This window comes from Lagenorhynchus albirostris, chromosome 2, assembly GCF_949774975.1.
Source record: "Lagenorhynchus albirostris chromosome 2, mLagAlb1.1, whole genome shotgun sequence".
Classification (NCBI taxonomy): domain Eukaryota; kingdom Metazoa; phylum Chordata; class Mammalia; order Artiodactyla; family Delphinidae; genus Lagenorhynchus; species Lagenorhynchus albirostris.
In genome coordinates, this window is record NC_083096.1 from 150409569 (window position 1) to 150435743 (window position 26175).

Here is a 26175-nt window from a genome sequence, read left to right on the forward strand (position 1 = left end):
CTCCAAGCGATCCAGCTTAGGTAACACTCCCTCTGAGAAGCCTCTTCTGGGCTCCAGCTACCCTGGGGGCTTCCCTACTCATAAAGAATATTGCTTCACCATGTGGCAATTGTCTGTTTAACTGCCTCTCTTCCCAGACACACTGTGAGGACAGGAATTCAGTCAAATACAATTCAGATCTCAACCCACAGGACCTGTGCAGGACCTGCGGTATTTGATGAATAAAAAGAAACAAGGAGAAAAATTATCTGGTTTATTCAAATTTCTGTGATCTCCCTGAGAAACTAATTGGAGTCAGTGTAGACCAGCACTGCCCGACAGAACTTTTTGCAATGATGGAAATGTCTTATAGCTGCACTGTCCTCTCATGTGGCTATCTGAGCACTGAAATGTGATTAGTGTGATTGAGAAACTCAATTTTTAATCTTACTTAATTCAAATTTATGTTTGAACAGCCACATGTGGCCACTGTATTGGACAGCATAGGTGCAGACCAGTGGTTCTCAACTGGGGACGCTTTTGCCCCCATAGGGGACATTCGCCAACATCTGGAGACATTTCTGGTCATCACAACTGGGGAGGGGCGTGCTACCGGAACCTACTGGGCAGAAACCAGAGATGATGCTAAATATCCTACAATGCCCAGGACAGCCCCTCACAACAAATAATTATCTGGCCCAAAGTGTCAATAGTGCCAAGATTGAGAAACCATGGTCTAAACCATTTAGCACCTGCCTTTAACAAAGGCAGACCCTCAACTGTCTTGTGCTGTTGTTCCCAGGAGAACAGATGGCCCAGAAGGCTTCAGGGAAGACCCAAAGCTGTTTCCGCATCAGTCAAACAACAGATATTTACCAAGCCAATATGTGCTAAGCCTTGTGCCAGCGCCAGGACAGGACAGGAAGAGCTGAATCCTATCCCCAGTGAGGGGCTGCCTCAGTGACAGGCTCCTTCAAGGATCCTGGCAGAAGAGTGGGGTTGGTGCAGGGAGCACTAAAGGTCTTCAAGTCCACCTGTGGCTCTGGCCCCACATGGTATCAGCTGCTTCCCTCATCCTCGTAGGCGATGGCAATTCCTCGTCTTCCGGTCACAGCTGCCGTCACCGGCGTCTGACCCAGGCGGGGTTGCAGTCCCTGCCAGCTCCGGGAACTAAGGAATGAGGCTGCAGAGGGAGGGGATTGAGGCTGAGTGGCCTGAACATAGGGGAAGAATTCAGATGGGAGTGGAGATTTGCCACACTCACCTGCAGGGCTGCTCTCAGCCAGCTCCAGCTGGGGCCTCGGGGTTAGGGCTAAGCATCCAGGATCAGTTGATGGCTTCCAGGCAGGTGGGGGTCGGAGGTCCCCAGTAATGAGTGACACATCTGGGGTGTCCCACAGCTCCGAGTCAGGTGGAGGGAGGGGCACGTGGAAGGGAGAGCCTGGAAGGGAGGGAGGGAGAAAGCGGATCCATCCTGGCCCCCCAACTCCATGCCCCAAGCATTTTTAGCCTAGGCAGTGCCCCCACCACTCACCAGGCAGTAAGTCCGCGTAATGTGTGAGGTGGGGAGCCAGGCCTGGAGGTGGCCATGCAGGGTTGCAGGCAGCCTCCAGCTCACACGGTGCCAATACAGGCCGGAAGAAGCTTCCAGAAGGCTGGGTGGCTGGGGCACCCAGAGGACAGGCCAACAGCACAAAGACATCCACCTCAGGGAAGTTGGCAAGCTTGGCAGGCGTGGGTCGCCCCAGGGCCAACACGTAGCTACGCTTGCCAGCAGCCTGTGTCAGGTTCCGCAAGTGTGCCAGTGCCTCACGGTGTCGGGCCACACCCAACGTGCCCGCCAGCAGCCCCACCACACGGGCATCTCTGGCCCTCTCTACCAGATAGCGTCTACGTGCTCTTAGCCGCCAAGCCCGGGCACCTTCATCCTGAGTCCGCCCTGTGTCTGGGCAGCAGGAGGAGAAGGGCCGCCCTGGTGCCCAGCCCAAGAGCAGTCGGCTCAGGTCTGGGTCAAGGTCAGGGTCAGAGGTGGCCTCAGAGCCCCCCACATAGAAGGCACCATACTCTTCCAAACACCTCCCTGGAGCCAGGGGGAAGCGGCGCCCAAAACGCTCCAGGGGCTCAGGATCTGGATTGCGGGAGCCCACTGGCAGGGGAAGAGCTGGGCTGGAGACAAGCAGGTCCAGGTACCGTGGGCGCAGAAGGGTGGCCAAGGCCTCTGGAAGAAGGAGGTGGTGTCAGGGTTGGGGTCTGGTAAAGCAGGATCCCCCTCATCCCCAGGAGACTGAATGGGAACCAAAAGCAGAGGCTGGGGTCAAACCCATATTAAGAACTCCATGGGAGTGTACTGACATGGAGAAATTAAGGCACAAACTGGTCAGCCCACCCTTCCTGCATGCAAAGGCAAAACCCTCACCCAGGGCGTGGGCACAGGCCGGCTCACTCAGCAGCACCACAGGCGCTGTGGGGTCTGGGTTCTGGGCCTCGAAGGCCTTAGCGCAGAGCTCCAAGGCCACAGATCGCTGACCAAGGACGAAGGCAATGGGCAGTGGGCGGGCAGGAGGGCTTAAGCAGGCAGGGCCAAAATGTACAAGGGCCTGAGCTCCAGCTTGCTCAGCACCCAGTACATCCACACAGCAGCTGCAGAGGAGACACCATTAGTGAGAGGGGTTCTCATTGAGAAAAGCGTTGCCGTCATCAATGGAAAATGTGGTCAATGAAGAATATGACGTTATGAAAAGAAGACACCTTCACTGAGAAGAGCTAGTATCAGGAGAGGAAACATCACCATCAGGGAGAAACGCAACCATCGGGGTCAGACACTGTCATAGAGGGGAAATGCCATGAGCCCTGGATCCCTAGACCTACCCCACCCTCTATCGGCAAGCTCCAAGTTCACACCTGCCATAGGCTGTGTCTCCCAGAATGAACACCTTCGACCCTGTGGCCTCCTCCAGTCGTGCAGCCACGGCCCCAGCATCTCCCAATAGCTGATCAGGGAACTGCAAGGCCACCTGTAAGCATAAACCATGGAGTCAGGAACAGCCTCTCCTCTTCAAGGGAAACCTTCCGGGAGTCCCTACCTAACCTTCAAAGTCCCTCCTCCCAGAGAAGCATCTTCCCTCATTCCCATCCTCACAAAATCACCCAAGATCCCGATCCTCTGGGCGACCCATCCGCTCCTCACCCGTTGACACCCCAGGTCACGGACAAATCCAACGACTCGCTCCAGCTCATACACTCGGTCCAGGTCCCCAAGAGGAGTGCGCAGCCCGGCAGCGCCCGCCTCTAGCTGCAGCGCCGCCTCCGCTGGGCTGCTGAATGTAGACTCCATAGCGGGAGGCAGCGGGGACCTCCCTCAATTAGCTTCAGGCCCCGCCTTCTCAAAAACGGCCCTCATAGTGTCGCTTGGTGGGCGGGCGGGGGAGGGGGTGGGGGGAGGGAGTGGGGGGGGAGGAGGGGGTGGTGTCGGGGGGGAGTCAGTCAGCCCGCAGCCGTTGGGCCAGGACCCAACCCATCCGAACTCCCGTTTCTCCGCTACACGTGGGCCTCCCAGGGAGATTACTTCCGGGTGCTTGAGGCGGGGCTGATGGCAACTTCACCCAACTAAAAATCAGCACGGCTCCCGCCCTCCAGCCCACACAGAACCAATAGTCGGCCTCCCAGCCCGAAGCCAATCGGAAGTGGCTCAGAGGAGGCGCGGAGCCTTGTGGGTGTTGCAGTTCTCCTGGCTCACCTCTCCGGGCGCTGGTCTTCCGGTTCAGCCGCCAAGCGCCCTCAGAGACACCGACTCCCTGAAAATAACTACTCCAGTTTGAGCAGTTCCTATCCGCCTACACTGTTAAGCACTTCCCCTGCACTCTCAGCTGGGAGGTGATAGATAATTAGGCATTGCATAATTTTTAAATTAGGTACCAAACTGCCTGGGTTTCAATATTGCGCTCTGCCCCTTACTAATGACTGAGGCTCTTAGTTACTCAACGTCTTTAATGGCTGTTTCCTCATCTGCAGAATGGGGCTTGTAACAATAGTACTTCTAATAGGATTGCTGGGGCAAATTAATTTAGATATAAAACTTCATAAAGTAGTCCTTTGCATAGCACATGTACTGGAAGAATCCACTACTATCCTCACGGCAGTCTCAATCAAGCAAACACTGAGCACTAATTGTTCACCAGGTACTACAGAGTTCAGTCTTTGGAGTAAGAGCTGTCGCATTTTGCAGATGAGGAAACGGAGGCTCAAAGAGGCTAACTGCCTAATAAGATTCAGCAAATCAGTGGCACCATCTGTACCCAGGTCTGATTTCAGAAGCTGTTCCTTAGACCCCTCGTTCTCCCAGGTTATATATGCTACATTTGATCATGGCAGCAGGGAGGAAGACACTCGGGTGCTATGTCGTAGGAGAAAAGGACAGAAAGTATGTGAAACATCTCTACATACTCCAGAAGTGAAAAATCAAGAGTAAGGTGAGAATGGGATGGAGGAGGGGTAAGGGAAAGGGGACAGAGTGATCTCAGGGGATGACATGAAAGGGGGGCTGATGCTGGCTGGTGTGGGAAGACATTGAATGATGAAGAATGGAGGACACAGAATTTGCGCAGAGGTTGGGAAAAGAACAGGAGAAAAAGTGAGACAATCGTGGGAGTAACCAGTTCTCCTAACACTTCCAAGGAGACTCATGGCTCAGGGCTGGGAGTCAGGAGAACCCAATCCTGCTCTTGCGATCTTACTGAGGAGATGAGATGGCTGGGGTGCCTGAGAGGCAGCCAGGGTGGAACTATGGCTGAGACAGAAAGGGAGGGAACCCTGCTAAGGGAGGAGAGCAACAGCAGGCCGGGAGCTGTCCTTGGTCCTGACCAAACCCTGACCATCACGTGCTGGTCAGGTACCATAGAGTTGGGGAGCTATGGGTTTGCAGACAACACTAGGGCCTGCCTTCCTCTTCCCCTGGGGTCCACCATATCTCCTCCCCCACATACTCAGCCCCGCTTTCTATACCTCTTCTCAACCAAGTGCAAGTCTGGGTGCCTCAATAACCCCACACAAGAAACACACCCTGGAATTCAAAGCCACTCTCCATTTCTTCCCTCCCAAATGAGCCCAGCCTCACCTCACTGCCAGCCCAAGTCCCCAAGTCCTCTACCTAGGAAGCCTCCCATTCCCTTCAGAAATGAAACTTCCTTCATGCAGCCTTCCTCATTGGTCCCATTCTCCCAGCTTAGTTAGCATGGTAGCTATGGACTAGATCAGCTTTTGTTCAGACAGAACAAGGCATGGCAGATTTAGGGGCCTAGTACTCAGCACTGTTGATTAAGTAAATGTATGCATGCATAAACGTTGGGACTAATTTAATGGGGGGTGGGTTGCTGACACTACTGCAGTCCCCACCTACCCCAAGGGCATCCGCAGTATCTGGAATGGCTCCAGCCTAGGCGGCTTGGCTATAGCAGTGCCCCTTCCACCCCAGGAGCGAGAGGTTGGCCCCACCACACCCTACCAAGGCCTGGGTCCAAGCATCCTCCCATCCTTCCCCCAGGTCTTCTGAGGTCACCCAGTTAGGTGGTGGTGGCAGTGGAAAGGAAGCAGAGACAGCAGTGCAGTGAAGGTTCAAGTTTACTCTTTGGGGATAGGAAGGGGTGAGGAGGAGGTGTGGGTGGGACGGGGGCGCCCCTCAGTAGTCAGCTGTGTAATCTGTGCCATGTAGCCCCCGGCACAGCAGTGTGAACTCTTTCACCATCTCCTTCACCCGCCTCTTGTTTACTCGCTCGCTGAAGAAGAGAAGGGAGAGCAAGTTAGCACCATGCACCACGCCTCCTCTGCCCCCTGACCCGAGCCCAGGCCCTGCCAGCTCTGCTCACCGAAGGATCTGTTGGCTGAAGGTGTCCTTCTGTTCAGGGCTGAGGCGGGCAGAGGGAAAACCAGGTGACTGAAGTGCCTCCTTGATCCACACGCTCAGGAGGCTGAAGCAGTGTTTGTTCAGAGCAAATAGGATGTCGGCAAAGCAGTCCATGAGGCTGCGGGAGGCCTGGCCCCCAATGGCCTGAGGGAGACGGGTTCTCAGCACACCAGGGCCTTGCCCCTTCTGCAGCAAGGGTGCCTAGCCACACCCACCCACTCCCGGACAGTTCCTCAGCCAAAGTGCATATGACAGGTGAGCGCTGCTTTTCAAGAGCCAGCTGATCCTCACAGAAACCCAACAACTTCCAGCCACTGACTTGACAGAGAAACAAGAGCTTAGGGAACCAAGGCTCAAGCTCCCCAGGAAGGCAGCTGCCCCAACAGTGAGGGCCACCCAACCCCCATCAAACCCCCCACACCTGGCTCCATCTCACCTCCAGCACTGCTATGAGCAGCATACGGCCATCCTCCTGTACCACCTTTCCCACAGGTTCTACTTCCCCACACCGAGGCAGCAGCTCTGTCTACAGAGGATGGAGAGGCCCGTCAGCCCCAGCTCTTTCTCCTGTCCCCCTGGAGACAAGACCTGCACACCACACCCCTACCCTCTAGAGTCCTGGGCAGGGTGTGCTAGGCATAGGGGTGGTGGGGGGTTAGGGGTCAGCACGGGACTCACAAAGAAGCCACAGGAGGCCTTGACAGTAGGTGCTTCGGGGAACTTGAGGGCCAGCACAGCTGTGGGAGAGGCAGAGGCAGATCAGATGGGTGTCAAGGATCCTCCCGAAGGGGCCCCAGGCCCACCTGTTCACCTGGCCCCACTTACCACACTGGAACACAGCTTTGACATCCAATCGTTCACACAGGAACAAATCTGGCTTCCGCTTCAGAGCCTGCAGGAGGTGGAGCTGGTAAGCCCAGCCCAGCCAACTCCAAGAACCATCCCCCCACTCACCTGCCACCCAGACCCCAAGTTCACACACCGCAAGTAGAGGCTGTCAACACCAGCCACCCAGCCGTCTCTGGGGGACCCAGACCACTCCAGAGCTCAGTAGGTCAGGAGGGGAGCAGCCAAGGGATGCTATGTACATGTATGTGTACATGAACGCACAGGTATATGAGAGAGGTTGGGAGTCATAATGCAAAAGTTTGGGTCCCAAGTCACCCCTAATCAAACACCTCACTCCCCACCTCCCACCATCAGGGCCAGACCTCCTGCAGGCTCCGGGTTGCCAGCAGTGACTTCACTCTGATTCACAGAGGCAGTTGGGGCCCCCTGGATTTGTTAACAGGGCAGCAGGAAGAAGAGATGGCAGCTGGACATGGAGCCCAGTCTAAGAGCCCCCCTCCTACATCCCACCTGCATTCCTCAGACACTCTCCAGCTTAGGAAGAGGAAAAGCAGGGCAGGAGCCTGGGAGCCACAGCCCCGCCTTTCACCCAGGATACCCTGTGTCCAGGCCCTTCTCCTCTATACCCAGCCCAGGAGCCAGGGCTGCCATGTCAGGGGGAGTGGACAGAGTGTAGGGGCCGAGAGCCCACCCCAAGTGGTACCAGGGCATGACTGGTACATCCTCAGGTCACAGGAGATGCTCTGCACAGCTCCCACAGTCATCAAAGCACTGCTGTTCCCCAGTAGCCCCCCAATGCGTACCACATCGACCCCTAACCCTTCAGTCCTCACATACCTTCCACTCCCCCATGTTTACTCTTGTGCACACAGCCCCACATGCACCCTCACTTGAAACGCCCTACTGACCCTCTATCACACACCTCTATCACATCCCTTGTACACACCACTCTCCCACATTTTGCTACACACCCTCACTACATATTCACATCCCACCCCCCCCACGTCCCCAAACCATGTCCACACGCCCACACCCTCGTTCCACCCGGTTTCCCAGCACGTGCACTCTCCCCACGCACAGGCACAAATACATACTCAAACGCCCTCACCCCAAAGATGCACCCTCATGGATACCCTCACACACGTCCACCCAGGCCCAGGACACACCGCCCATTCCCACTCCTCCTGTGCCCCCTCCACTAGACTGTAAGTTCTAAGAGAGTAAGAACTGTGGCTGCTTTTGCTCACCGTTATATTCTCAGCACCTAGCAGACTACCAAGCACGTATTAAACACTCAAAATATATTTGTGCAGTGATTAAGCAAAGAAACACATCATTTACCACAACCCATGGGAACCCCCAACTCACAGGAACTTTCTGACACACAGAACCCCCCATCATACTAACCCCACATTCCCACAGCCCGACACATATATCTTCTCAAACATACAACCCCTAATACAGACACACCACTACCGTACTTACGCCTAACCCTCCATAACACGCACTCCCACAGCCCAACACACACGCCTCCAACACGCATCCATATTCAAACTCCATCAATGCTTAACGCACATCAACACACAACACGCAACAATGCCCAGGCCCACACTTCAACTACACATTTATCCCGACACTCAACACAATACACGTACTACTTACGGCAGCCACGTGATTTCTGCTCCCTTCCCAAACCAAACTCAAAACATACAAGTAAGGTCTGACACACTTACACACCAGACACATCTCACAATGAAGCCAGCACCCCACCTCCCAGCAGCAGCAGGATCTGTCTGACAGCCCAGCGACAGCCAAGCTCTGGGCTCCACCGCAGCACATTCAGCTCGGCCCCTCCCTTGGAGCTCCTCCCAGCCTACCTCTCGAGAGCAGGCTGGGGGCACTGAGGCAGGCAGTTCCCGGCAGGAGCACGGGGACAATGAACCCCAGGCCCTTCAACTCCGGTCCTGCCCCTGAACTCCTCGGCCACCCCAGCCCCACAGGAGCTGCTGGGCACAGTTACCACCCCCTCCCTTTCCCACCCGCCAGGCCAGCCCAGCTCCCTCCCTTCGGGATCAGCCTCTCCCTGGTCTCTGTGGAGGACTGAGCTAGTTGAGGCAAAGGGGCACTAAAGGAGGATGTTGGGTTGTCAACTTCCACGGAAACAGATGAAGAAACTCTATTCAACTGAACAGAAAAAAAAAATTTGTCAACAGAAAGCTAAAAATAGGCTTAAATTGAATTTCAACATAAGAGAAAGAGAAAGAGAGAGAACAGAACGTGAATGAATAAAACTAAAACACACCTGTGCCAGGAGTTGCATAAATGAATCAACAATATCAGGATGATCCCTGGGCCCTAAAATATAATAAAGATGGAACTTAAGAAAAAATTATACAAACAGCAACTCAACCTCATATAGTTATGTGGGACTGAGAGCCTGCAGGGAGACAGCGTGGGGGCACATGAGCAGCAGGAAGCAAGATAAAGAAACAAAACATACAAAAACCATGAACTGGGAGAAGCCCAACAGAAAGAGACGGCAAAGTGAAGGACGGTCTGCCCCAGCTCCCTCCCGAGGGGCCTTCCACCTACTCCCCGCTCCTCCTCAGGTCAGTCCCCAGGTGACCCTGCGATGCTCGAGCAACGCTGGCCACCATGTAGCTGGACAAACAGCCCCCAGACTCTTGCTGTGGCCTCTGGCACGCTGCAGTGGCCCTACACTGCTTCCTAGCACATACCTCCCCATCACTAGCCATCAAAGAGGAGGGCAGGGCTGGTGGGAGGTCGGTCCTTGGTACTGCCTTTGGAGGCCTGGCTGAAGGCCCTGGAAAGGGCCGTGTATCATGGTCTGAGCAGGCGCCCCCTCCCTTCCATGGCCTTAGGGCTCTTGGTTTAGCCAAAGAAAGGAATCTGTTGGGTTCTCTTAAACCAGAAGACTCCTTCTTGGGTACTGCAGTGCCCCATATGCTGTGGGGATGGCCAGGCAAGCCACTGCAAGGCCTAGGGGAGGGAACTGCATCATGAGGCCAAAAATGAGAACCTCACCCACAAAGCCCCTCCACATGGACACAGACCCAGCAGAGAGCCAGGCTCAGGGCTGACCACCAGCTCCCACCATCTGGACGCACGAGGAAAGAGGGAAACCAGTCACCCCACGGTGTGATGGGAGGGCAGAGCCCGAGGAAAGTACGGCAAGGCTGGGAAAGCATAGCAGGTGAGGGGACCATCCTGTCCTGTAAGACAACCAACAAGCCCAACAGACAGGATGTTGGACACTACTCTGCTTCCAGTTCTGAGGACACCTGCGGCACGGATGAGGCGTGCGCCTGGAGGTCCCGCCCGCCGCTCCACTCTCAGGAGGAGGTGCTGCGGGAACCCCTGCCTGAGACACCACTAAGCAGCTGTGTGATCTTGCGCAAGCCACAGACGCTCGGTTTCCCCGACTGTCAAGTTGATAATAATCTCTCCCCTGCTTCCTTCGGGCTGTGAGGAGCCACTGATAAAGCACGTCCCTTCCACATCTGCGCCCCAAGTTACTCAAGTCTTGGAAAACGAAGCCCGGTGTGCCCCATGCCTGGGTCGCCCTGCAGACGGCAGGTCTGGCGTTCAGCAGCCACCCTGCTAGAGGTGGGCCGGACAGTGAGGAAGAAAGGCTCCAAGGGCAAGGAGCCCTCGTCCTCCTTTCTTCAACAGCGTCTGGTGCCTACTCTATGCTGGCCTTGTTCTGACGGACGCAGAGGGAAGAGAGCCAAGCCTGCCCTTGAGGAGCTTAGTCCAGGGAGAGAGACAGACATGGGAGCTGCTTACTGAGTGTGATCAGTGCTGTATCAGCAGTGCATGCCCGATGCAGTTTTGGCACAAGGTCGGAAGCACCCAGCTCTGCCTCAGAGGAGCTTCCGAGGACTGATGCATGGGTAAGGCAGGGAGGAGCGAGAGCTCACCCAGTAAAGGGCACAGGGCAATCCAGGCAGAGGAGCAAGGCATAGGGATCAAACGGGACACAGTGAGGAAAAATCAGGATGGCTGAACCGCTGGAGCCATTCAGGAATGGACGTTGAGAAGTAGGCAGGAGCTATATCATGTGGAGGGCAGTGGGACGATGACCCCACAGTGATGGGGAGCAACAGAAGGGCTTTAAGCCAGGGAGGGAAAATGCTCAGATTTGTGTCTTATAAAAAATATTACAGCTGCATGGTGCAGAATGAATTGGAGAAGGGCAGATGTCAGGGAAACCAGTTAGAAGATTGCTGAGCTGATCCAGATGGCACCGTACACTGGAGCAGTGGCCGTAGAGGGTGGGGAGAAGTGGGCAGGCTGAAGGACCACCACGACCTGTCCCCAGCTGGATACGAGGAGGGGGAGAGGTGGCGCTGAGGATGACCACATCCGGGTTTCTGGCTCAGGTTTCTCCCCACTTTGGAAACTACCCATGGCCCACCAGAGCAGAGGCCAGCATCATGGGACCAGACACCGAGGACAGAAGCAGAGAGTGCTCTAGCTCCAGCTGAGACTCCTGGTGAGCCTCAAACCTGTGACCACAAATCCAGGCAAAACTCAGGAGGCTGGAGGAACAACACTGTTTCCTTTCTGAGTGAGAAGCCTGGGTTAGGCAGCAGGGGAAGCCTGGAGCCCCCTGCTCCCAACTTCTCTCAGGCAGAGGGCCACAGTGAATGGGGCACTGGGACCACAACCAAAGGATTTTGGCCTAGAAAGGAATAAGTCTCAATGTAGGGAAAGGAACCAGCAATCACTGAGTACATCGTGTGCAAAAACCCCAAGCCAGGGGCCCAAAAGATGCTACTTTAATACCTGTAACAATCCTATCGAGTATCTGAAAATCTCCATTTCACAGATATGGGAATGAAGGCTCTGAAAAGGTAAGTGACTTGCCCAAGGTCACACAACTAGTTGGTGGTGATGAGCTTAGAATCTAGGTCTATCTGACTTCGAAGCCACGCTCTCTCCACTTTTCATTCTATCCCAAAGGAAATGGAGTCAGCCTGGTGCCCCAAGTCCCTCAGAGCTTCCAGCCCCATCTGCCCCCACATCCAGACTGGCCCTGAGTCCAGCAGGCCAGTAGAAGACATCATTCACTCTCTTGTCCACTATCTGTAAGGTGACAATTGTGCTGTGCTTGATCCCGTTAGTTTCCCATCAAGTCCCAGGTGCAACTCAGGGGAGTGAGGAGAACAGAGTGGGCAGCTTTGGCTCCCCAGTTGGGGAAGCAGAGGCAGTGGCAGTGGCGGCAGCAGCAGAGACCCTGGTCAGGACCTACCTTGCTGGAAGAGGGTGAGTGTGACGGAGGTGACGAGCAGGAAGAGGGCCTCGATTGGGGGAAAGTGGGCAGGCTCATGAGCAAAGATGTGGACCAGCTACAACAAAGCAGGGAATGCCGGTCAGCTGAGGCCCTGGCCCACCAGGACAGGCCAACATCCCTGGGATGCAGGTGAGAACCCCTGCCAGAGAAGCCATCCACCCCACTCCACCCACCCGCCCAAGCCCTGCGTCAGATCTCTGCCTGGGATGACATCCCAAACACTGCTGCATCCACCAGAAGGCCCACCTGTCGAGTGAGGTCAAGAGCGGAGGCCTGAGGGATGGTGCTGTACATCCGACCCAGCATCTCACACAGCTGTGGCACCATGGGGGCAAAGTCGTCCAGCAGCGTCTTAACTGACTTCTCGAAGATAGCGCACACCGCCTGGGAAGAAAGCAAAGGGGCCCTGGTCAGCAGGTCACCATTGGCTGGAGCAGAACTGAGGCCCTGCACAGAGGAGGCCTAAAAATGGGCCCTTACCTACAAGCCCTGCCTGGCTCTGCGAACCAAGGAAGGTAGGCAAGTCTGACCCTCACCCTGGAAGGCAGGAGGCCAAAAGGCCCTTCTCAGAGGGGCCGAGGATGGAAATTTGTAACTTAACTCTTGCTACTTACATCCTCACCATTGCCTTTCAGGGAGCAACAGTGGTGAGCAACTTCTGAAATGAACAGAACAAAAGCAGGTGTCTGATGCTAAAATGGATCCCTGTCACTCAGCCCCAGCATCACAGTCCTGGGGTCGAGCACTTCTTGTGATGCTGGGAAGCTCTGAATGTCTTCCCCAGAGAATCCCTGTGTCTATGGGGCAGGATTCATCTCCTTTACTTCCTCCAGGTCATCTCAAGCCGAGGTGGGGCGGCAATACCCTCTTCCTGCTCCACCTCTGAGCAAAGTCACCACAGGGGCTGATGGCAAGGGTCAGGACTCACCTCCACCACCTGGGCATCATTCAGCCATTTGCTCAGCACCTTCTGGATAAGCTGGAAGACCTGCTGCAGTACCACCACCACCTGAAGACAAAGGAAGAAGTGAGGTGCCCCCACCACCTCTCTCACCCACCCAAGAAGGACTACTCAGTAGCTGGAAGTAGGCCAGGAGTTCGAATCTATTGCCCCAGACTGCCCATTGAGGACTCAGTGCAAGGGACCCTGGGGGCAGGAATGCTTTGCTGAATCCCCATGAATGAAAGAGGATACCCTGAATTCTGGGGATCACCTTAGAGGAAGCCTCAAACTGCAAAGCAGGCATATGACAAGTGCTTCAAAAGATAACCTTTTAAAAAAGTCACTCCTTATCTACTTCTGCTCAGTAAAAGTATCTTAGTGCCAAACGCTTATGGGCTAGCCCCTGAAGAAGCAGAGATGCTGTCTCATCCAGATAGGCTTAGGGTAGAGAGCCCCAGGGGATGCGTAGATACGGGCAACTTATGGTGGAGCAGAGAGCAGCCTGAGGTCCTGGGAGGTGAGGGAAGGCAGGACGATGACTACCATAGGAGAAGGGGCTCTGTGGGAGGACAGTGTCCTCGGTTTGGTCTGGAGCCAAAAGGGTAACTGAAACTGGGGTGGGGAGTTGAGTACAGAGACCAGGATACTGTGACTTCCTTTTCTCCAGGAGAAACCCTGGAGGGGATACTTGGAACAATGACCAAGGCAGTCCCTCACATCTGTACAGAGCTTTATGGTATGCAAAGTACTTTCAATCAAGACCACACCAGCTGTTCAGCACAGTTCTATGAGATGAGCACCAGATATCTTTTTTTTTTTTAGCACCAGATATCTTCATGTTCATAGTTTTGAATGGGAAGCTGAGGCTTGCCCCAGACCAAACAGCTTGTAAGTGGTCATCCCAATCCCTTTTGTGCCCGAGCCTACTGCAGTACTTATCATACTGCTCTGTGACAATCTGTTTACATGTATTTCCTCTAGACTAGGAGCAACTCAAAGGCAAGAACTATTACATGTGGAGTGCCCGTAGGGGACAGCGAATGCTGAAATAGAAGGCCTCACAGAGTTGGAGGTTAAACAAGGGTCCAAAATTACATCACTTTGGGGTTGTAGGATAATGTCGGTGTCCCCCATGGGGAGAAGGAAACACTATACCACCACTCCAGGTGGGGAGGACAAAGACAACATCACCCACAGGACTGAGACAATGACATCACTCCCTACAGAGTAAGGGGCAATGATAGGGTCATTCACAGGGTCAGAGGACCAAATGCATCATGCCCCATGGGGCCAGGGACACAATGACAATATTACCCGTAGAGTTCAGGGGTGACTATGACATTACCACAGGGTTGGGGGGGCAATAGCAATGACAACATCACCCACAGGGTTGGGTCCCTGCGGCACTGGCAGCTTCCGGAGCTCAGAGCCTTCATGATCATCTTCATGATGACTGACGTCCAGCGTGGTGAAGAGGTTGGAGAGAAGCCCCAAGATGTGGACAATGGCCAGCTTGTTGGAGGGATTAGGCTACAGGGAGAAGGGAACCAAGCTCTGGGTCTCCCAGCCCTGACTGCCAGCTCAAGCCCCACCCCTCAGCAGTCACCGCCAACACGAAGGGAAGTCCCATAGTCCCACTGCTGCTCCCCAGCACACACACACACACACACACACACACACACACACACACACGCACACACTCGCGCGCGCGCACACCAGCTCACTCACTATCTCCTCCGCCAGCTTCTCCAGCTGCTGGATATATGGTGAGATGAGCGAGTGCAGGTTTTTAAGGATCTCCTCCACTTGCAGGGCCGACAGCAGGAAGCCCAGTGCCTGCATCAGCCACATGCACTGGCTCGTCTGTGGGGCAGAACATCGAGGGTCAGTCCCAGACACACCTGGTTGTGGGTGGGAAGAATGAACCTCTTGGGGAAGGTTCTGAGAACAGAGAATAAGGCGCAAAGGCAGAAGATGGGATTTCTACAGGTCCCCACAATACCCCAAGGAGCCCCTTAGAAACTTTTGAACTCACCTTATGGATCTGTTTCATCAGCACATCCTGGGGAAAAAAAGAAGGAATATGGTGTCAGCACAGGGCAGAGTGTGCCCTGAGGCCCAGCTACACACCCAGGGCCCCCGCGTACCTGGGAGACAGCCACGATGTTGGCAGCATAGGGCGGCAGGTCATACTTGCATTCTCGGCAGATCTTCTTGAGGGTGGACACAGAAGAGATAGAGAGCTCAGGATTGCCTAGGGCATGCAGTACTAAGGGTAGAACGCTGTTGATCATGACGGGGTGGTCAGCCAGCCATTCAGACAGAGCTCCTGGGGGAAGAAGGGAGAAGGCAAGACATCTGAGGCAGGCCAGGCTGGCTGTGTACCATGTCCCTGTGAGGCAGGCAGAGCTCCTGGCAGGGTGGAGTTGCAGGCCCTGTATGGAGCACTGCTCATTCAGAGGACTGAATGGGCAAACACGCACGCACATGCTCAAACATGAGCCTTACACCTGAGAAGCAGGAAGGAGTTATGCAGTAGAGGCCCAGTGCTGCTATTTCAGTGACAGTGAACTACCCTCACTGAACTGCAGCTCAGTGCACTGTAGAAAGGACCCCTAGACATGCCAGGACAGTCAGTTGGCTGCAGTTCTGATTGTGTGCGTGGGCATGTATGTCTCCCACTTTGGATAGGACCCAGCAAGCTGGCTGTGGCTGGGGATGTGTGCCTTGGCTCTGGGAATGTGCTCATGGGTGTGTGCCAGGTCTCACCAATGGTGAACATGACAGTGTCCGCCAGCTGCACATTACTGATGCTGATCCGTGGGATGAGGCCAATGAGCCCGGGCACCACATCAGAATAGTTGACATCGATGGTCTCCGCGATGGACTGGAAGCCATAGAGCAGGGCCTCTGTGTGCTGGGAAAAGAGGATGCCACTGGCTTGGCTCAGGAGGAGGGTGCAACAGGTCTGGGAGGGCTGAGGGAATCAGGCGGGGGAGGTACCTGCCAGGAGTAGGGCTCCTCTGAGCTGGTAAGCAAACGGCCCAGCTTGTCATAGAGGTTGCTGAGCAGCTCGGCCCCCAGCATCTCATAGACATACATGAGTGTATCTGAGATGTCCACCCTGAGAAGCAGATAAAGGCCTTATACACCACCTGGCTGCTTCCCCCAAGCCCAGGAGCCCACCCCAGTTCCCTCAGAGCCCTGCCAAAGTGCCTATAGAGAAAGGAGGCCCAGGATTCAGGGAGCCTGGCCTTGGGCCCCTCCCCTCATTGCCTTCATTATTTCAGGACTCCCTTTAGAGCTAGGATTGGCCTGCTACCATCACCTGTAAATTCGGAACTGCTCCTTCTCATCTGAGGACCAGAATCCATATTCTTCATCAGAAGGGAACTGGGCCTTGTGCAGAAGCACATCTACCAGCTGGAAGTAGACCGGCCGGTATACCTGCTGGTACACAGCCTGCTTCTCTGCCTCAAAGGACAGAATGTCATCCTGAGAGAGCCAGGGAGGAGAGTTAGCCAGAGAAGCCCCTGATTCACCTTCTTCCATCATGGCCCAGTCCTACTGAAGGTCACATGACACACCTGCAGCGTGTACCAGAAGGTGAGGGTCAGGGAGCTGGTGGTCTCATTGACAGGGAAGTGGCCAGGGATGCCCGTGCAGAACATGATCATGTTGACAAGGGCCAGAAAGCTCTGCCAGTGCTCCACTTGGTCCAGCAAGGCCCTGGGAGGGAGGAGACATAGGGAGGTCATTCCGCCTCCCCCACTTCTTAGAGGGCCCTACTATCCCACCCCCAGCTGCCCCTCTCCTCACCGGGAGTGGTTCTCGCCCAGGGCCACAGCAATGCGACAGATGCCGTGGGAGGTCTCCATGTCCCCATTCTGCACTGCCTGTCGCAGTTGATCCTGCAGTCCAAGTACCAGTGGGATGAGTTTCAGGAGTGTGTTCACATACCTGGAGGCATAAGGTGAGGAGACCCATCATAGCTGTCTGCCCATCCCCCACCAGCTTTAAGAGAAAGGCACAATTTCCCTGTCATCCATCAAAGCCCCCCTTCCTTCCCACATCAAACCCAAAGTGAAAAAGAGGTCAGGGCCTACACGGCAGGTTTGATGCTGCCCAATTTGAGAAGAACCTTAGGTCAGAGACTTCCAGAAGAATTCTGGGAAGGAAGTACGAGAAGGTAAGTGTTATGGGTGGACTTGTGTCCTCCAGTTAGACTCAGAGTTGATGCTGAAATGGGTTAAGACTTTTGGGGAGGTTGGGATGAGGTGAATGCGTTTTGCATGCGGGAAGGACATAAATTTTGGGGGACCAGAGAACAGACTGTTATGGATTGAATTGTGTCCCCCCCCCCCCAGAAAGATGTGTTAAAGCCCTAACCTCCAGTACCTCAGAATGTGACCTGATTTGGAAATAGGGTCATTGTAGATTAGAACACAGAGTAGGGGGTGGCCCTAATACAATATGACTGGTGTTCTTAAAAGACATTCATGTGAAGACAGAGACGTACAGGGAGAATGACATATGATGACAAAGGCAGAGGCTGGAATTATGCAGCTGCAAGCCGAGCGGAACACCAAAGATTGCCAGCAAAGCACCAGAAGCTAGGAGGTGGCAAGGAAGGATTCTCCCACAGTTTCAGACAGAGCTGACGCCTTGATTTCAGACCTCTGGCCTCCACCACTGTGAGACAATAAATTTCTGTTGTGTGTGCCAGTGTGTGGCACTTTATTATGGCAACTCTAGGAAACTAATACACTCAGTGTCAGGGGAGACCGAACGAGGGTGGGAGACAGAAGAGGTAACACGGGCTAGGAGTCCCGTTAAAGACTTTAGAAGGCAGCAACAATCCTGAGAGCATCAACCTCCACCTTCCACTCCACCCCCTACCACCAAATCCTAACTCCTAAGGACGCTGGTGGCAATAAGGAAGGGAGAGAAGTAGATGATGAACTCAGAGGGAGCTTAGAGGCAAAACAGGGATATGAGGATGGGGAAGAGTCAAGAACAACTCTCCTTGGTAGAGGTATTTACTGAGACCTGGAGGAGCGGGTAGAGGGGAACAGTAATAAATTTAATGGGAGGCCAGAAGGTGGTAAGTTCAGTGTTAGGCACATTGAATCAGAGGTACCTGGTGAGATAGGCAGGTAGAAGTGTCCAGAGAGTTGGAGATAAAAACCTGAAGCCCGATGGAGAGGTTTGAGCAAGAGACATAGATTTTGGAAACATCAGCAAACGGCAATGGGAGCACATGAGAATTGCCCAAGAAGAAAGTGTTGAATGAGAGAAAAGAGCACAATGATGCCTAAAGAAGCAGGAGAGGAAGCAGAGTATACAAAGGAGCCTGAGAGGAGGCTAGCTCCATTCCCAGAAACCTGCTTTGTGGAGATGAGACTAAGCAGAGAAGTGATACTCTCAGGGGGGGATCCCTCTGCTGTCAATCATAGAGTCACCATAGCAATCTATGGAGGGGAGGGGTTACTGAGGGTCCAGAAGGAGTTCTATCTGGACTTGCCCCAAGCAGGTTGTTCGGAGGTAGCCCCATAACCTTAGGTGGAGGATGAGAAGGACAAGAGGCAACCAGTCCAGGATGTTGGCTTTCTCCGCATCCTGGTTCTGGTGGGACAAGACGTCCCTACCAGGGTACCCACAGCCCAGAGACAGCTCCAGAGGGTGCTGCCTGGAGACAGTGGGGATAGCTTCAGTCTCATGGCCCTGACACAGGCTGCACCACAAGACAATGGGCACCTTCAGACCAGACTCTGGCACAACGAGTAGGGGCAGGGCCAAGGCCATGGCCCGCAAACTCCCCAGTAGCTGAGACAGGGGCAGGAGGTAGTGCCCTACCCTCACAGCATCCCCACTGTATTCCAAGGTTCCCTCACACCTTCAAAATTCATGTACACGGTAGGTACTCAATGAAAGTTCTTAATTTGTCTCATCTATACCTCATAATAGGATAAATCAAAGAGTAGAGCCCAGTAGAGCTCAGAGTATTACTCAAGGTCACAGAACAAATTAGAGACAGATTCCAGGCTAAGACAGCTCCTTACACAGCTATAGATCTGCTTCTGTTTCAAGGCCCAACCTGAATTTCCCCAAAGGATCTATGGAGATCTCAGCCCACATCTCAAGTTCTAACTGATGGGAGCCCCCAAGAGCCTGTCTAATTCACCTTCTTTCCCTTCCCCAGTCCCCAGTGAAAAGCTTTTCCAGGATTAAAAACAAATCTCAGGAAAAAAATTTTGTTTCTCAAAGGAGAGAGAGCCAGGCAAGCAGCAGCAGCTGTGGAGGGCTGGGAAAAGGGTAACCTGAGTGCGGGCTCAGCCAAGGGGAGCTGATGTCAGGACACCTGGGGAGGTAGTGGCTGGATGACCCAGAAGTCAAAGCCACTGAAGGTGACTTTCTCAAGCCAAAGCTAGGAAACAGACTAGACAGAGCAAGGCCCAACACTGACTCCAGGCTGGATGCAGCCCACCCATGGGGGAAACTCTTGCATAGATTTCCTACCACCTGGGCACCTGTGCCTGAGACCTGTGAGCAGACACGGGCCTGAGGCCTTGAGGCTTCTAGGTGTGGGGGAGGAAGATAGAGCGGATGTCTTTAAGCACCATGGCTGAGCCTGGGTTCAAAAGGCCTGGCTCCTGTTGGTCAGCTCGAGCTGCCGGGGCAGGGCTGCTGGGACTCCTTGCCTGCCACTCACACAGAGCTCAGCCCAGACCTGCAATTAGAGCTCTGGGAGCAGAGTTGAGAAAATGGGGAGAGTTGCTAAGCAACCAAGGGGGCTGCAGCCAATGGGCGCTCAGGAGGCTATAGGTTCCCTCACTGGCTCCTTGCTCGCTCATTCGTTCAGAGGAGAAGAGGCATCAATTACCTACCAAAGCCCTCGAGACACTGGCTAGCCGAGTAAACCTAGGTGTATCCAAGGACACCCCACATCACCCACGCACTGGCCCTGCCAATTCCCCTCAGCCACCAACTGTCTGAGCCCAGCCAGCCAAGAAAGGCCTTGACCTGGGACTTGGTGCCCACCTGAAGTTGGAAAACCAGAGAAGCCATGGGAAAGGGCTCGTACTAACTGCCAATGCAATAATGATACCAAATACTAGTCCCTGCCGTTTACGGAGTATCCAGGAACCATGCTAAACCTTTCACAGACATTCTCTTATTTAATCCTCATACCAAAATATTCTCCACAGAATACCAGGGGCAGGCCCTGGGCACATTATCCTACTTAAACTCTGTAATATGATCACACCCATTTCACTGATGACAGAAACTGAGGCTTAAAAGTGGTTTGCCCAAGGTCTCAGATCTAGGAGGTGAACCCTCTGGGATTCAAACTCAGACATGACTAATGCCAAGGCTAGAACTATCAACCACTTTCCCAGGCCATCTCTTTCAGTGGTATCTTCCCCTCTGGTTCTGCCAAGCATTCCCAAAGCATCTTCTCTGAAATGTTAAGTGTCAGGCCTCCAGTCTTGCCCTGGCCAATCCAACTTATACCAAAAATGCCATCATGCCATTTTCTCTGCTTACAATCCTTTAATAGCTTTACATCATCCTCAGGATGAAGACCAAAATCTTAAGCCTGGCCAGCAAGGTCTTGCATGATCTGGGCCTGGATCTCCTACCAGTGGCCCTTATACTCTGCTGTCTAATCACACCTACTCACCAGGCTCTCTCACACCCTTCCCTTGCTCGGGCTCTTCCATCTGTCTGGAAGGTCCTCCCCATATCCATCCCCTCCATCTGGCTAACTGTTACACAGCCTTCAAAGCACAGCTCTATTGTCCCCTTCTCTGGGAAGCCCTTAATAACCCTCAGACTGGGTTAAATGCCTCCTCTGGGTTCTGACAGCCACCCGCTCCCTCCATTAGAGCGTTCATCACATAGGCTCTACTTGCCCACCCAAGTGTCTACTAGATTGTGAGCTCCTATCTTGCAGAAATCAACCCATCTTTAGGCTCCCTATGCTCAGCCCAGGGCCCCACACATAAACAGACGCTCAAGCAACACTTGCTGAAGAAGCATCTCATTACGCTCACCTTTTTTCGGTGAGTGTAATGTATGGTGGTGCTGCCCACCACAGGCCTTTGCACCTGCTGTAGCTCCCGAAGCCTGGAACACTCCCTCCCCTTCCAACCTCTCCCTACCCCACCCCCACCCCTCACCACTCAGGCAACTCTACTTTTCATCCGTTCAAAAAATAATGAATGCTACCAAGTGCTGCCAGGCACAGTGTGACAAAATAAAATGACAGAGTGACTGTCCTCACAATGCTGAGAGACTAATGGGGAGACATACATTAATTTATAATGAAACTGCGTTATGGGCTAAGAAGGAAACACACTGGGAGCTCTGAGATAAAATAATAGAGACCAAACTGAGTCTTAAAAATTATGAGGACTTCCTTAAGGAAGCGAAGTTTCAGCTGAGGCAGCAGTGATATGACAAGTACATGTGATGGTTCAGAGGCTAGAGGGAGCCTGGGACACTCACAGAACTGAAGAGATTGTGTGAGAGTGAAGAAAGCAGGGAGCATGGTACGAGACAAGGCTGGGGACGCCATGTTGTGCAGTGCCCCTGTGAATCACGTTGAGGATTCTGAACTTTATCCTAAGAGCAGTGAGGACCCACTGGAGATTTCTGAGCAGAAAGGAAAGATTAGATCCTCATTTTTAAAGGATTGCTCTGGGTGCTGGGTGGGCAATGAAGGGTATAAGTGTGAAAACCAGGGGACTGGTGAGGAAGCCCCTCAGTATTCTGGGGAGAGAGGTGAGGACAGCTTACACCAGGGTGGTGGTAGTGGAAATGGAAAAAACAGATACACAGTATAGTCAGAAGCAGAACACCAGAACTTTGTGACTGCAAGATTGAGAGAAAGGGAAGGGAGAGTCAAATATTTTCATGGAATAATTCATTACATAGTTAGTTGTCTGATGTCTGTCTCCCTCTCTGAACCATAAGGACAGGGACCATGTCTTGTTTGGTTCCAGCATTGGACCTATTGCTAGCATAGGACCAAGCATGCAGTAGGCACTCAATTAGTGTTTACTGAACAAATGGATGGATGGATGCGTGGCTGGCCAAGCAGACTGTCCATCTCCGGAAGGAGGGGACTGGCTCACCTCTGGGCATCAGGCTGCGAGATGGCATTGACAATGGCCTCCACGCTGCTGTCGAAGAGCTCTGAGTCCTGCAGAGCAGCGAAGGCAGCCTGAATGAGCGCCTCACAGTCCTGCAGGGGCACCTCCAGCTGCACCCAGCTGGAAAAGCACTTGAGCACCTTCTGACGCACACAGCTGGGTGAGCTGGGCTGCTGCAGCAGCTGCTCCAGCAGCGGGAAGACAGCCCCGCACTCCACTGCCAGGCTGGCCCGCACCAGGCTTTTGCGATACTGGGGCAGGCGGCTGGTCTGGAACTCCTCGGGCAGCACTGTCAGCAGCTCTAGCAGGGCCAGGCAGCGGCCCTGGCCATCCACTGGTGAGTCCTCAGCCTGGAAGAGCCGTACCATATCTGCCACAGCACACGGCCAAGCATCAGGCATCATGCTGAGAGCCAGCGAGGCCAGTGCCACGCACAGCCGAGTCAGCACAATCTTGGAGCCACTGGCAAAGCGGGTGATCTGGGTGAAGAGCTGTGCCTTTAGACTCTCATACTGGTCAGTGGGGATGTCACTCCAGTAGCGAGAGATCTTGATGTGCAGGGCACTGGCCCCAAAGTACTGGATCTCAGGCACCTTGTTGGGCTGCAGGAGCTGCCAGCTGAAGTGCCAGGCCTGTGGGGAGACCTGGGCCTGCATCAGCCACTTCTGAGCCAGGTTCTTGTTCTCAATGTTGGGGTCGTAGTAGAGCTGGTGCAGCGCCTGCAGGACAGCACAGGACTGAGCAGGTGCTGGCTACTCTGGATCCTGCCAGAGCCCAGAACAGAGGGCAGGACCTGGTCCTGCAAGACTGCTCTCTCTTTCTGACTAGGGGGCTGAGCGGGAAGGGAGAGCTCAGGGCTCTGCAGTGTTTCCTGGGCCTGGAGTCCTGCCGATATCTTGAGTGCCTGAACTTTGCCCATACTCTACCATAATTTCTTCTCCTTATAGCAAAACATTATGGGTTCAGAAAATGAACTTCCACAGGAGAGCAGCAAAAGAGGAGGCTGAGTTCCCCAGAGGGGAAGCACCTGAAGTAAAGGGCAAGGTCCAGGTGGAAGGAATGGCTCCACAGGGAAGAAGCTAAACCTGAGAAGAGTATGAAACAGCCTGAGGGGCCCCCCAACCCTCCCAGGCACAGCTGGTCTCATCTACTCCAACAGCTCCATTTAGCTCCCCCAGGATCATCCCTCGGTCACTCCAGATGCTGGCACCAAAGCCATTGTGAAATCTGAGCAGGACTAAGGCTTTGCCAGGCAGCCCTAGGGCAGGGACAAACTGGAGAGGAGGGTGAGAACACTCCTCAGAGAGCACACGAGAGGGTCCAAAAAGCTGGTCCAGAGAAGTCTTGGCCTGCAGCCCTGGCAAACGCCTAGCCTGGAGCTTTCAACTAGCCAAATCCCCAGGGTCCCAATTCCATAAGGACTTCACACAGTAAGAAAACAGTGGTTTATCTCCCTGGTAGCACATGGAACAGTACGCCACCATGCCAACACTGCCCAGCCGCATGGGGTGGAAGAGTGAGGCTAGGACTCTCACCCCCTAAGCAGGCTCCATCCAAGTAGACTTAGCCCTGTCTGTATCCCTGACAGCCAGTTATGGCCACTGTCCCTTGTTTGGACCCTCAGGGATGCGGAGGCAGGCAGAGAACAGAAGCAGAGAGACACATCCTCACTATTGGGTATGGTAAACGGGGCTCAAGAATAACAAACGAATATCTGCAACCATTCTCTGCTTTCCAGCAAGGTAGCCCCATCTCCCCATTCATCCCAGGGAAAATGCATTTCCGCATTCCAGGCCTCTGGGGGCAGAACCCAGAAAAGAAACAGAGAAGCAGTTCAAAAAAGATGGACTGGGCAGTGGGGGATACTGGGAGTGCCATGGCAGGAAGCCATGTGGGCAGGTGAGTAGGGAAGAACTCTGAAGCTGCCAGCAGGACCAGGCTCCTTGGACCCAGCACAAAACAAAGGGGGCCAACCCTACTCCTGCCTGCCCAGGAGTGGTCTGGCCTCCATCCAATAAAGGAAGGACCCTTCTCCAAGGAAGAGTGAAAACATAACCCAGATTGTTTTCGTTTCAGATTATTTTCTGAGCCCCTGGCTCAACAAAACAGGTCCAGGATGGCTCAATATCACTATGGTTTCTGGAGACTGAGCTGCAGGTCTCCCGGGTCCTTGGTTTCTTACTGCACTGCTCATGCCGTTTCCATGGAGCTGGAGAACAGCCAGTCTGGCTGGAAGTCTAAACCGTCAGCACCCTGGAAGGACCACCCCAAGACCCCAGAATATCCACAGAGGACCCATGTCTAAGGAAAGCCCAAAATAGCCTATTAAGACACCATTACATTGCTGTCCTGCCTGCCCGGAGAGACAGCAAATGCCAGGTGCTCTGGAGGCACCATCCCAACGGGCACCCAGCCCAAGCCTGGGCTCCGGCATTAGTGTCAGTCCCCAGAACTTCTGCTCTGTCACTGGAGTGCCCACCCCAGGGCCCTCATACCTTCTCCACGTTCTCCACAGTGAAGTCCAAGGCTGGTGCTGCTCCAGCCCCTGCAGCCCCCGGCTGCTCCTCCCGCCGCTCCATCTTTGCTCCCTCCCCAGCAGGGAGGTGGACCGTGACCTGTCTCCTGCCCCAGCCTCTTGGCTGCTGGCCCCCTGCTAGACTCCGGCTTCGGTGCCCAGGGGGTGGTGGGGTGACAGGGGGCCCAGGGCGAGCATGGCTGCCGAGGCCTCCCCACCTCGGTTGGCGGGGAGGCTTGCCAGAGGCCAAAAGGGATGCTCTTAGGAGGAGACCCACGGAGGGGGACTCCTAGGAGGAAGCCGTCAGTGAGGAGTTCGCAGGCAGCGGTCCTGGTGGTAGGTCAGGGCTCTGTCCCCAGAAGCTATGAGGAGTGAGTCAGGGGAGGGAGGCCTGAGGGAAACCAAGGCCCTGGCCCGTGAGGGGTCACAGGGTCGATGGCCTGTACCCACAACACCCTCTTCTGAGTGAGCTCTCGGGTCCTAGTAAGAGGTCACGGGGGTGGGAGGCTACGGGGGAAGAGAGCCCTTCGCGGGTTACGGAGGCGTCCAACGAAGCGCAGGGGGTACAGCTTCGCAAGTCTGGGGCGAAGAGTCCGTGGAGTTAAGGGGCAGGTCCCCACTGCTCGGCCTGGCCCGCGCTCTTCTCCGTGCCCGGCTCCGGCCCCTCTACCGTCGCTGCCTCCGCCCCACTGACTGACAGGCGAGTTGGCCCGGCCGGGACGGGGCGGGGACCTCAGAGAGGCGCGGGATGCCCCGAGCGCCTGTCCCCGGCACCGCCGACTCTGAGGTCGTACCCCCCAACCCGCTCCTGCCCTGGTCCGACTCGGCACGGCACAGCCGAGCACGGCCCGGCGGAACTGCGCAGAAACTCTCTCCGGGTCTTCGTTTCTGCCTGTCCTCCCGCCAGCCCGCGTGCTCCCGAGCAGGCGACGGAGCGGCGCGCCGCTCGAGGCCCCCGCCGAGCCAAGGCCCCCGCCGCTGCGCACCCTGGGAAATGTAGTCCGGATTGCGCCCAGCGGGAGGGCGGCGCCTTGCGGCGGAGGCGGGGAGCACGTGGGCTCGGGACCCGCCGAGCCCCGCCAGCTGCAGGCCTACCGCGGCCAACAGGCACTCCAGGTCCGACCGGCGGGAGGCGCTGCGGGGCAGCCTCCTAGGAGGACGTGACTCAAGGGGCCGGTGGGTGGAGCTGGGAACCCAGGCTGGAGGATAAGGTACGTGTTGGTGGGGCGGGGGGAGGGGGTGCTGGGGGGGCAGAGGTTACTCCGGTGCTTCGCTGGCGGCACGACCTGGGGCCCAGGAAGGGGGCCGTCTGGGAAGGCGTCCGCACTACCCTGAGAAGAAAGGGGGCTTGGCGCGCCTCAGGAATAAAAAACGATGGCTCTCGGGGCCACCCAGTGAGCAACTGGGAAACCACATACCATGGACAGTGCTTGGAGAATTTCATCGGGTTCTTGGGAGCAACGTCTCTTTATGAGTAATTAAAATAAGAATAGCTCACATTTAAGTGCTAGGAAC

General features: G+C 54.8%; 2 protein-coding genes across 5 annotated transcripts; both read right to left on the bottom strand.

The window, feature by feature from the left end:
* Positions 1-238: 238 nt before the first annotated feature.
* DPH2 (diphthamide biosynthesis 2) lies at positions 239-3402 on the bottom strand. 2 transcript variants are annotated; one of them, XM_060142641.1, is made up of 6 exons: positions 3167-3402; positions 2881-2993; positions 2396-2619; positions 1514-2197; positions 1244-1420; positions 239-1162 (listed from the first exon to the last, which is right to left on the bottom strand). In XM_060142641.1, exons 1-6 carry the CDS (start codon positions 3311-3313, stop codon positions 1038-1040), a joined length of 1470 nt encoding a protein of 489 aa, XP_059998624.1. In that variant the 5' UTR covers positions 3314-3402; the 3' UTR covers positions 239-1037. The 2 variants fall into 2 exon arrangements, with proteins under 2 accessions (XP_059998624.1, XP_059998625.1); XM_060142642.1 differs by lacking the exon at positions 2396-2619 and having other exon boundaries at positions 3167-3351.
* Positions 3403-5577: 2175 nt separating this feature from the next.
* IPO13 (importin 13) lies at positions 5578-25481 on the bottom strand. 3 transcript variants are annotated; one of them, XM_060140270.1, is made up of 20 exons: positions 24641-25363; positions 22128-22864; positions 16807-16947; positions 16575-16716; positions 16316-16482; positions 15991-16111; positions 15757-15904; positions 15135-15316; positions 15023-15049; positions 14716-14850; positions 14374-14517; positions 12973-13053; positions 12291-12428; positions 12003-12099; positions 9030-9082; positions 6704-6770; positions 6557-6615; positions 6315-6404; positions 5841-6022; positions 5578-5750 (listed from the first exon to the last, which is right to left on the bottom strand). In XM_060140270.1, exons 1-20 carry the CDS (start codon positions 24722-24724, stop codon positions 5654-5656), a joined length of 2892 nt encoding a protein of 963 aa, XP_059996253.1. In that variant the 5' UTR covers positions 24725-25363; the 3' UTR covers positions 5578-5653. The 3 variants fall into 3 exon arrangements, with proteins under 3 accessions (XP_059996253.1, XP_059996252.1, XP_059996254.1); XM_060140269.1 differs by having other exon boundaries at positions 14716-14928; XM_060140271.1 differs by lacking the exons at positions 5578-5750; positions 5841-6022; positions 6315-6404; positions 6557-6615; positions 6704-6770 and adding an exon at positions 7737-8911 and having other exon boundaries at positions 14716-14928; positions 24641-25481.
* Between the last annotated feature and the right edge of the window lie 694 nt (positions 25482-26175).

What these genes read in the sequence shown, in the direction of transcription:
- DPH2 (XM_060142641.1), bottom strand. Translation starts at nt 3,313, where the DNA reads ATGGAGTCTACATTCAGCAGCCCAGCGGAGGCGGCGCTGCAGCTAGAG. An exon ending in GGCCTGTGCCCACGCCCTGG is followed by an intron (nt 2,198 to 2,395) that starts GTGAGGGTTTTG and finishes TCCTTCTTCCAG; the next exon opens with AGGCCTTGGCCACCCTTCTG. An exon ending in TTACGCGGACTTACTGCCTG is followed by an intron (nt 1,421 to 1,513) that starts GTGAGTGGTGGG and finishes CCTCCCTTCCAG; the next exon opens with GCTCTCCCTTCCACGTGCCC.
- IPO13 (XM_060140269.1), bottom strand. Translation starts at nt 24,724, where the DNA reads ATGGAGCGGCGGGAGGAGCAGCCGGGGGCTGCAGGGGCTGGAGCAGCA. An exon ending in GAGCAGTTCCGAATTTACAG is followed by an intron (nt 16,112 to 16,315) that starts GTGATGGTAGCA and finishes TCTGCTTCTCAG; the next exon opens with GGTGGACATCTCAGATACAC. An exon ending in TGATGAAACAGATCCATAAG is followed by an intron (nt 14,929 to 15,022) that starts GTGAGTTCAAAA and finishes CTCTGTTCTCAG; the next exon opens with AACCTTCCCCAAGAGGTTCA.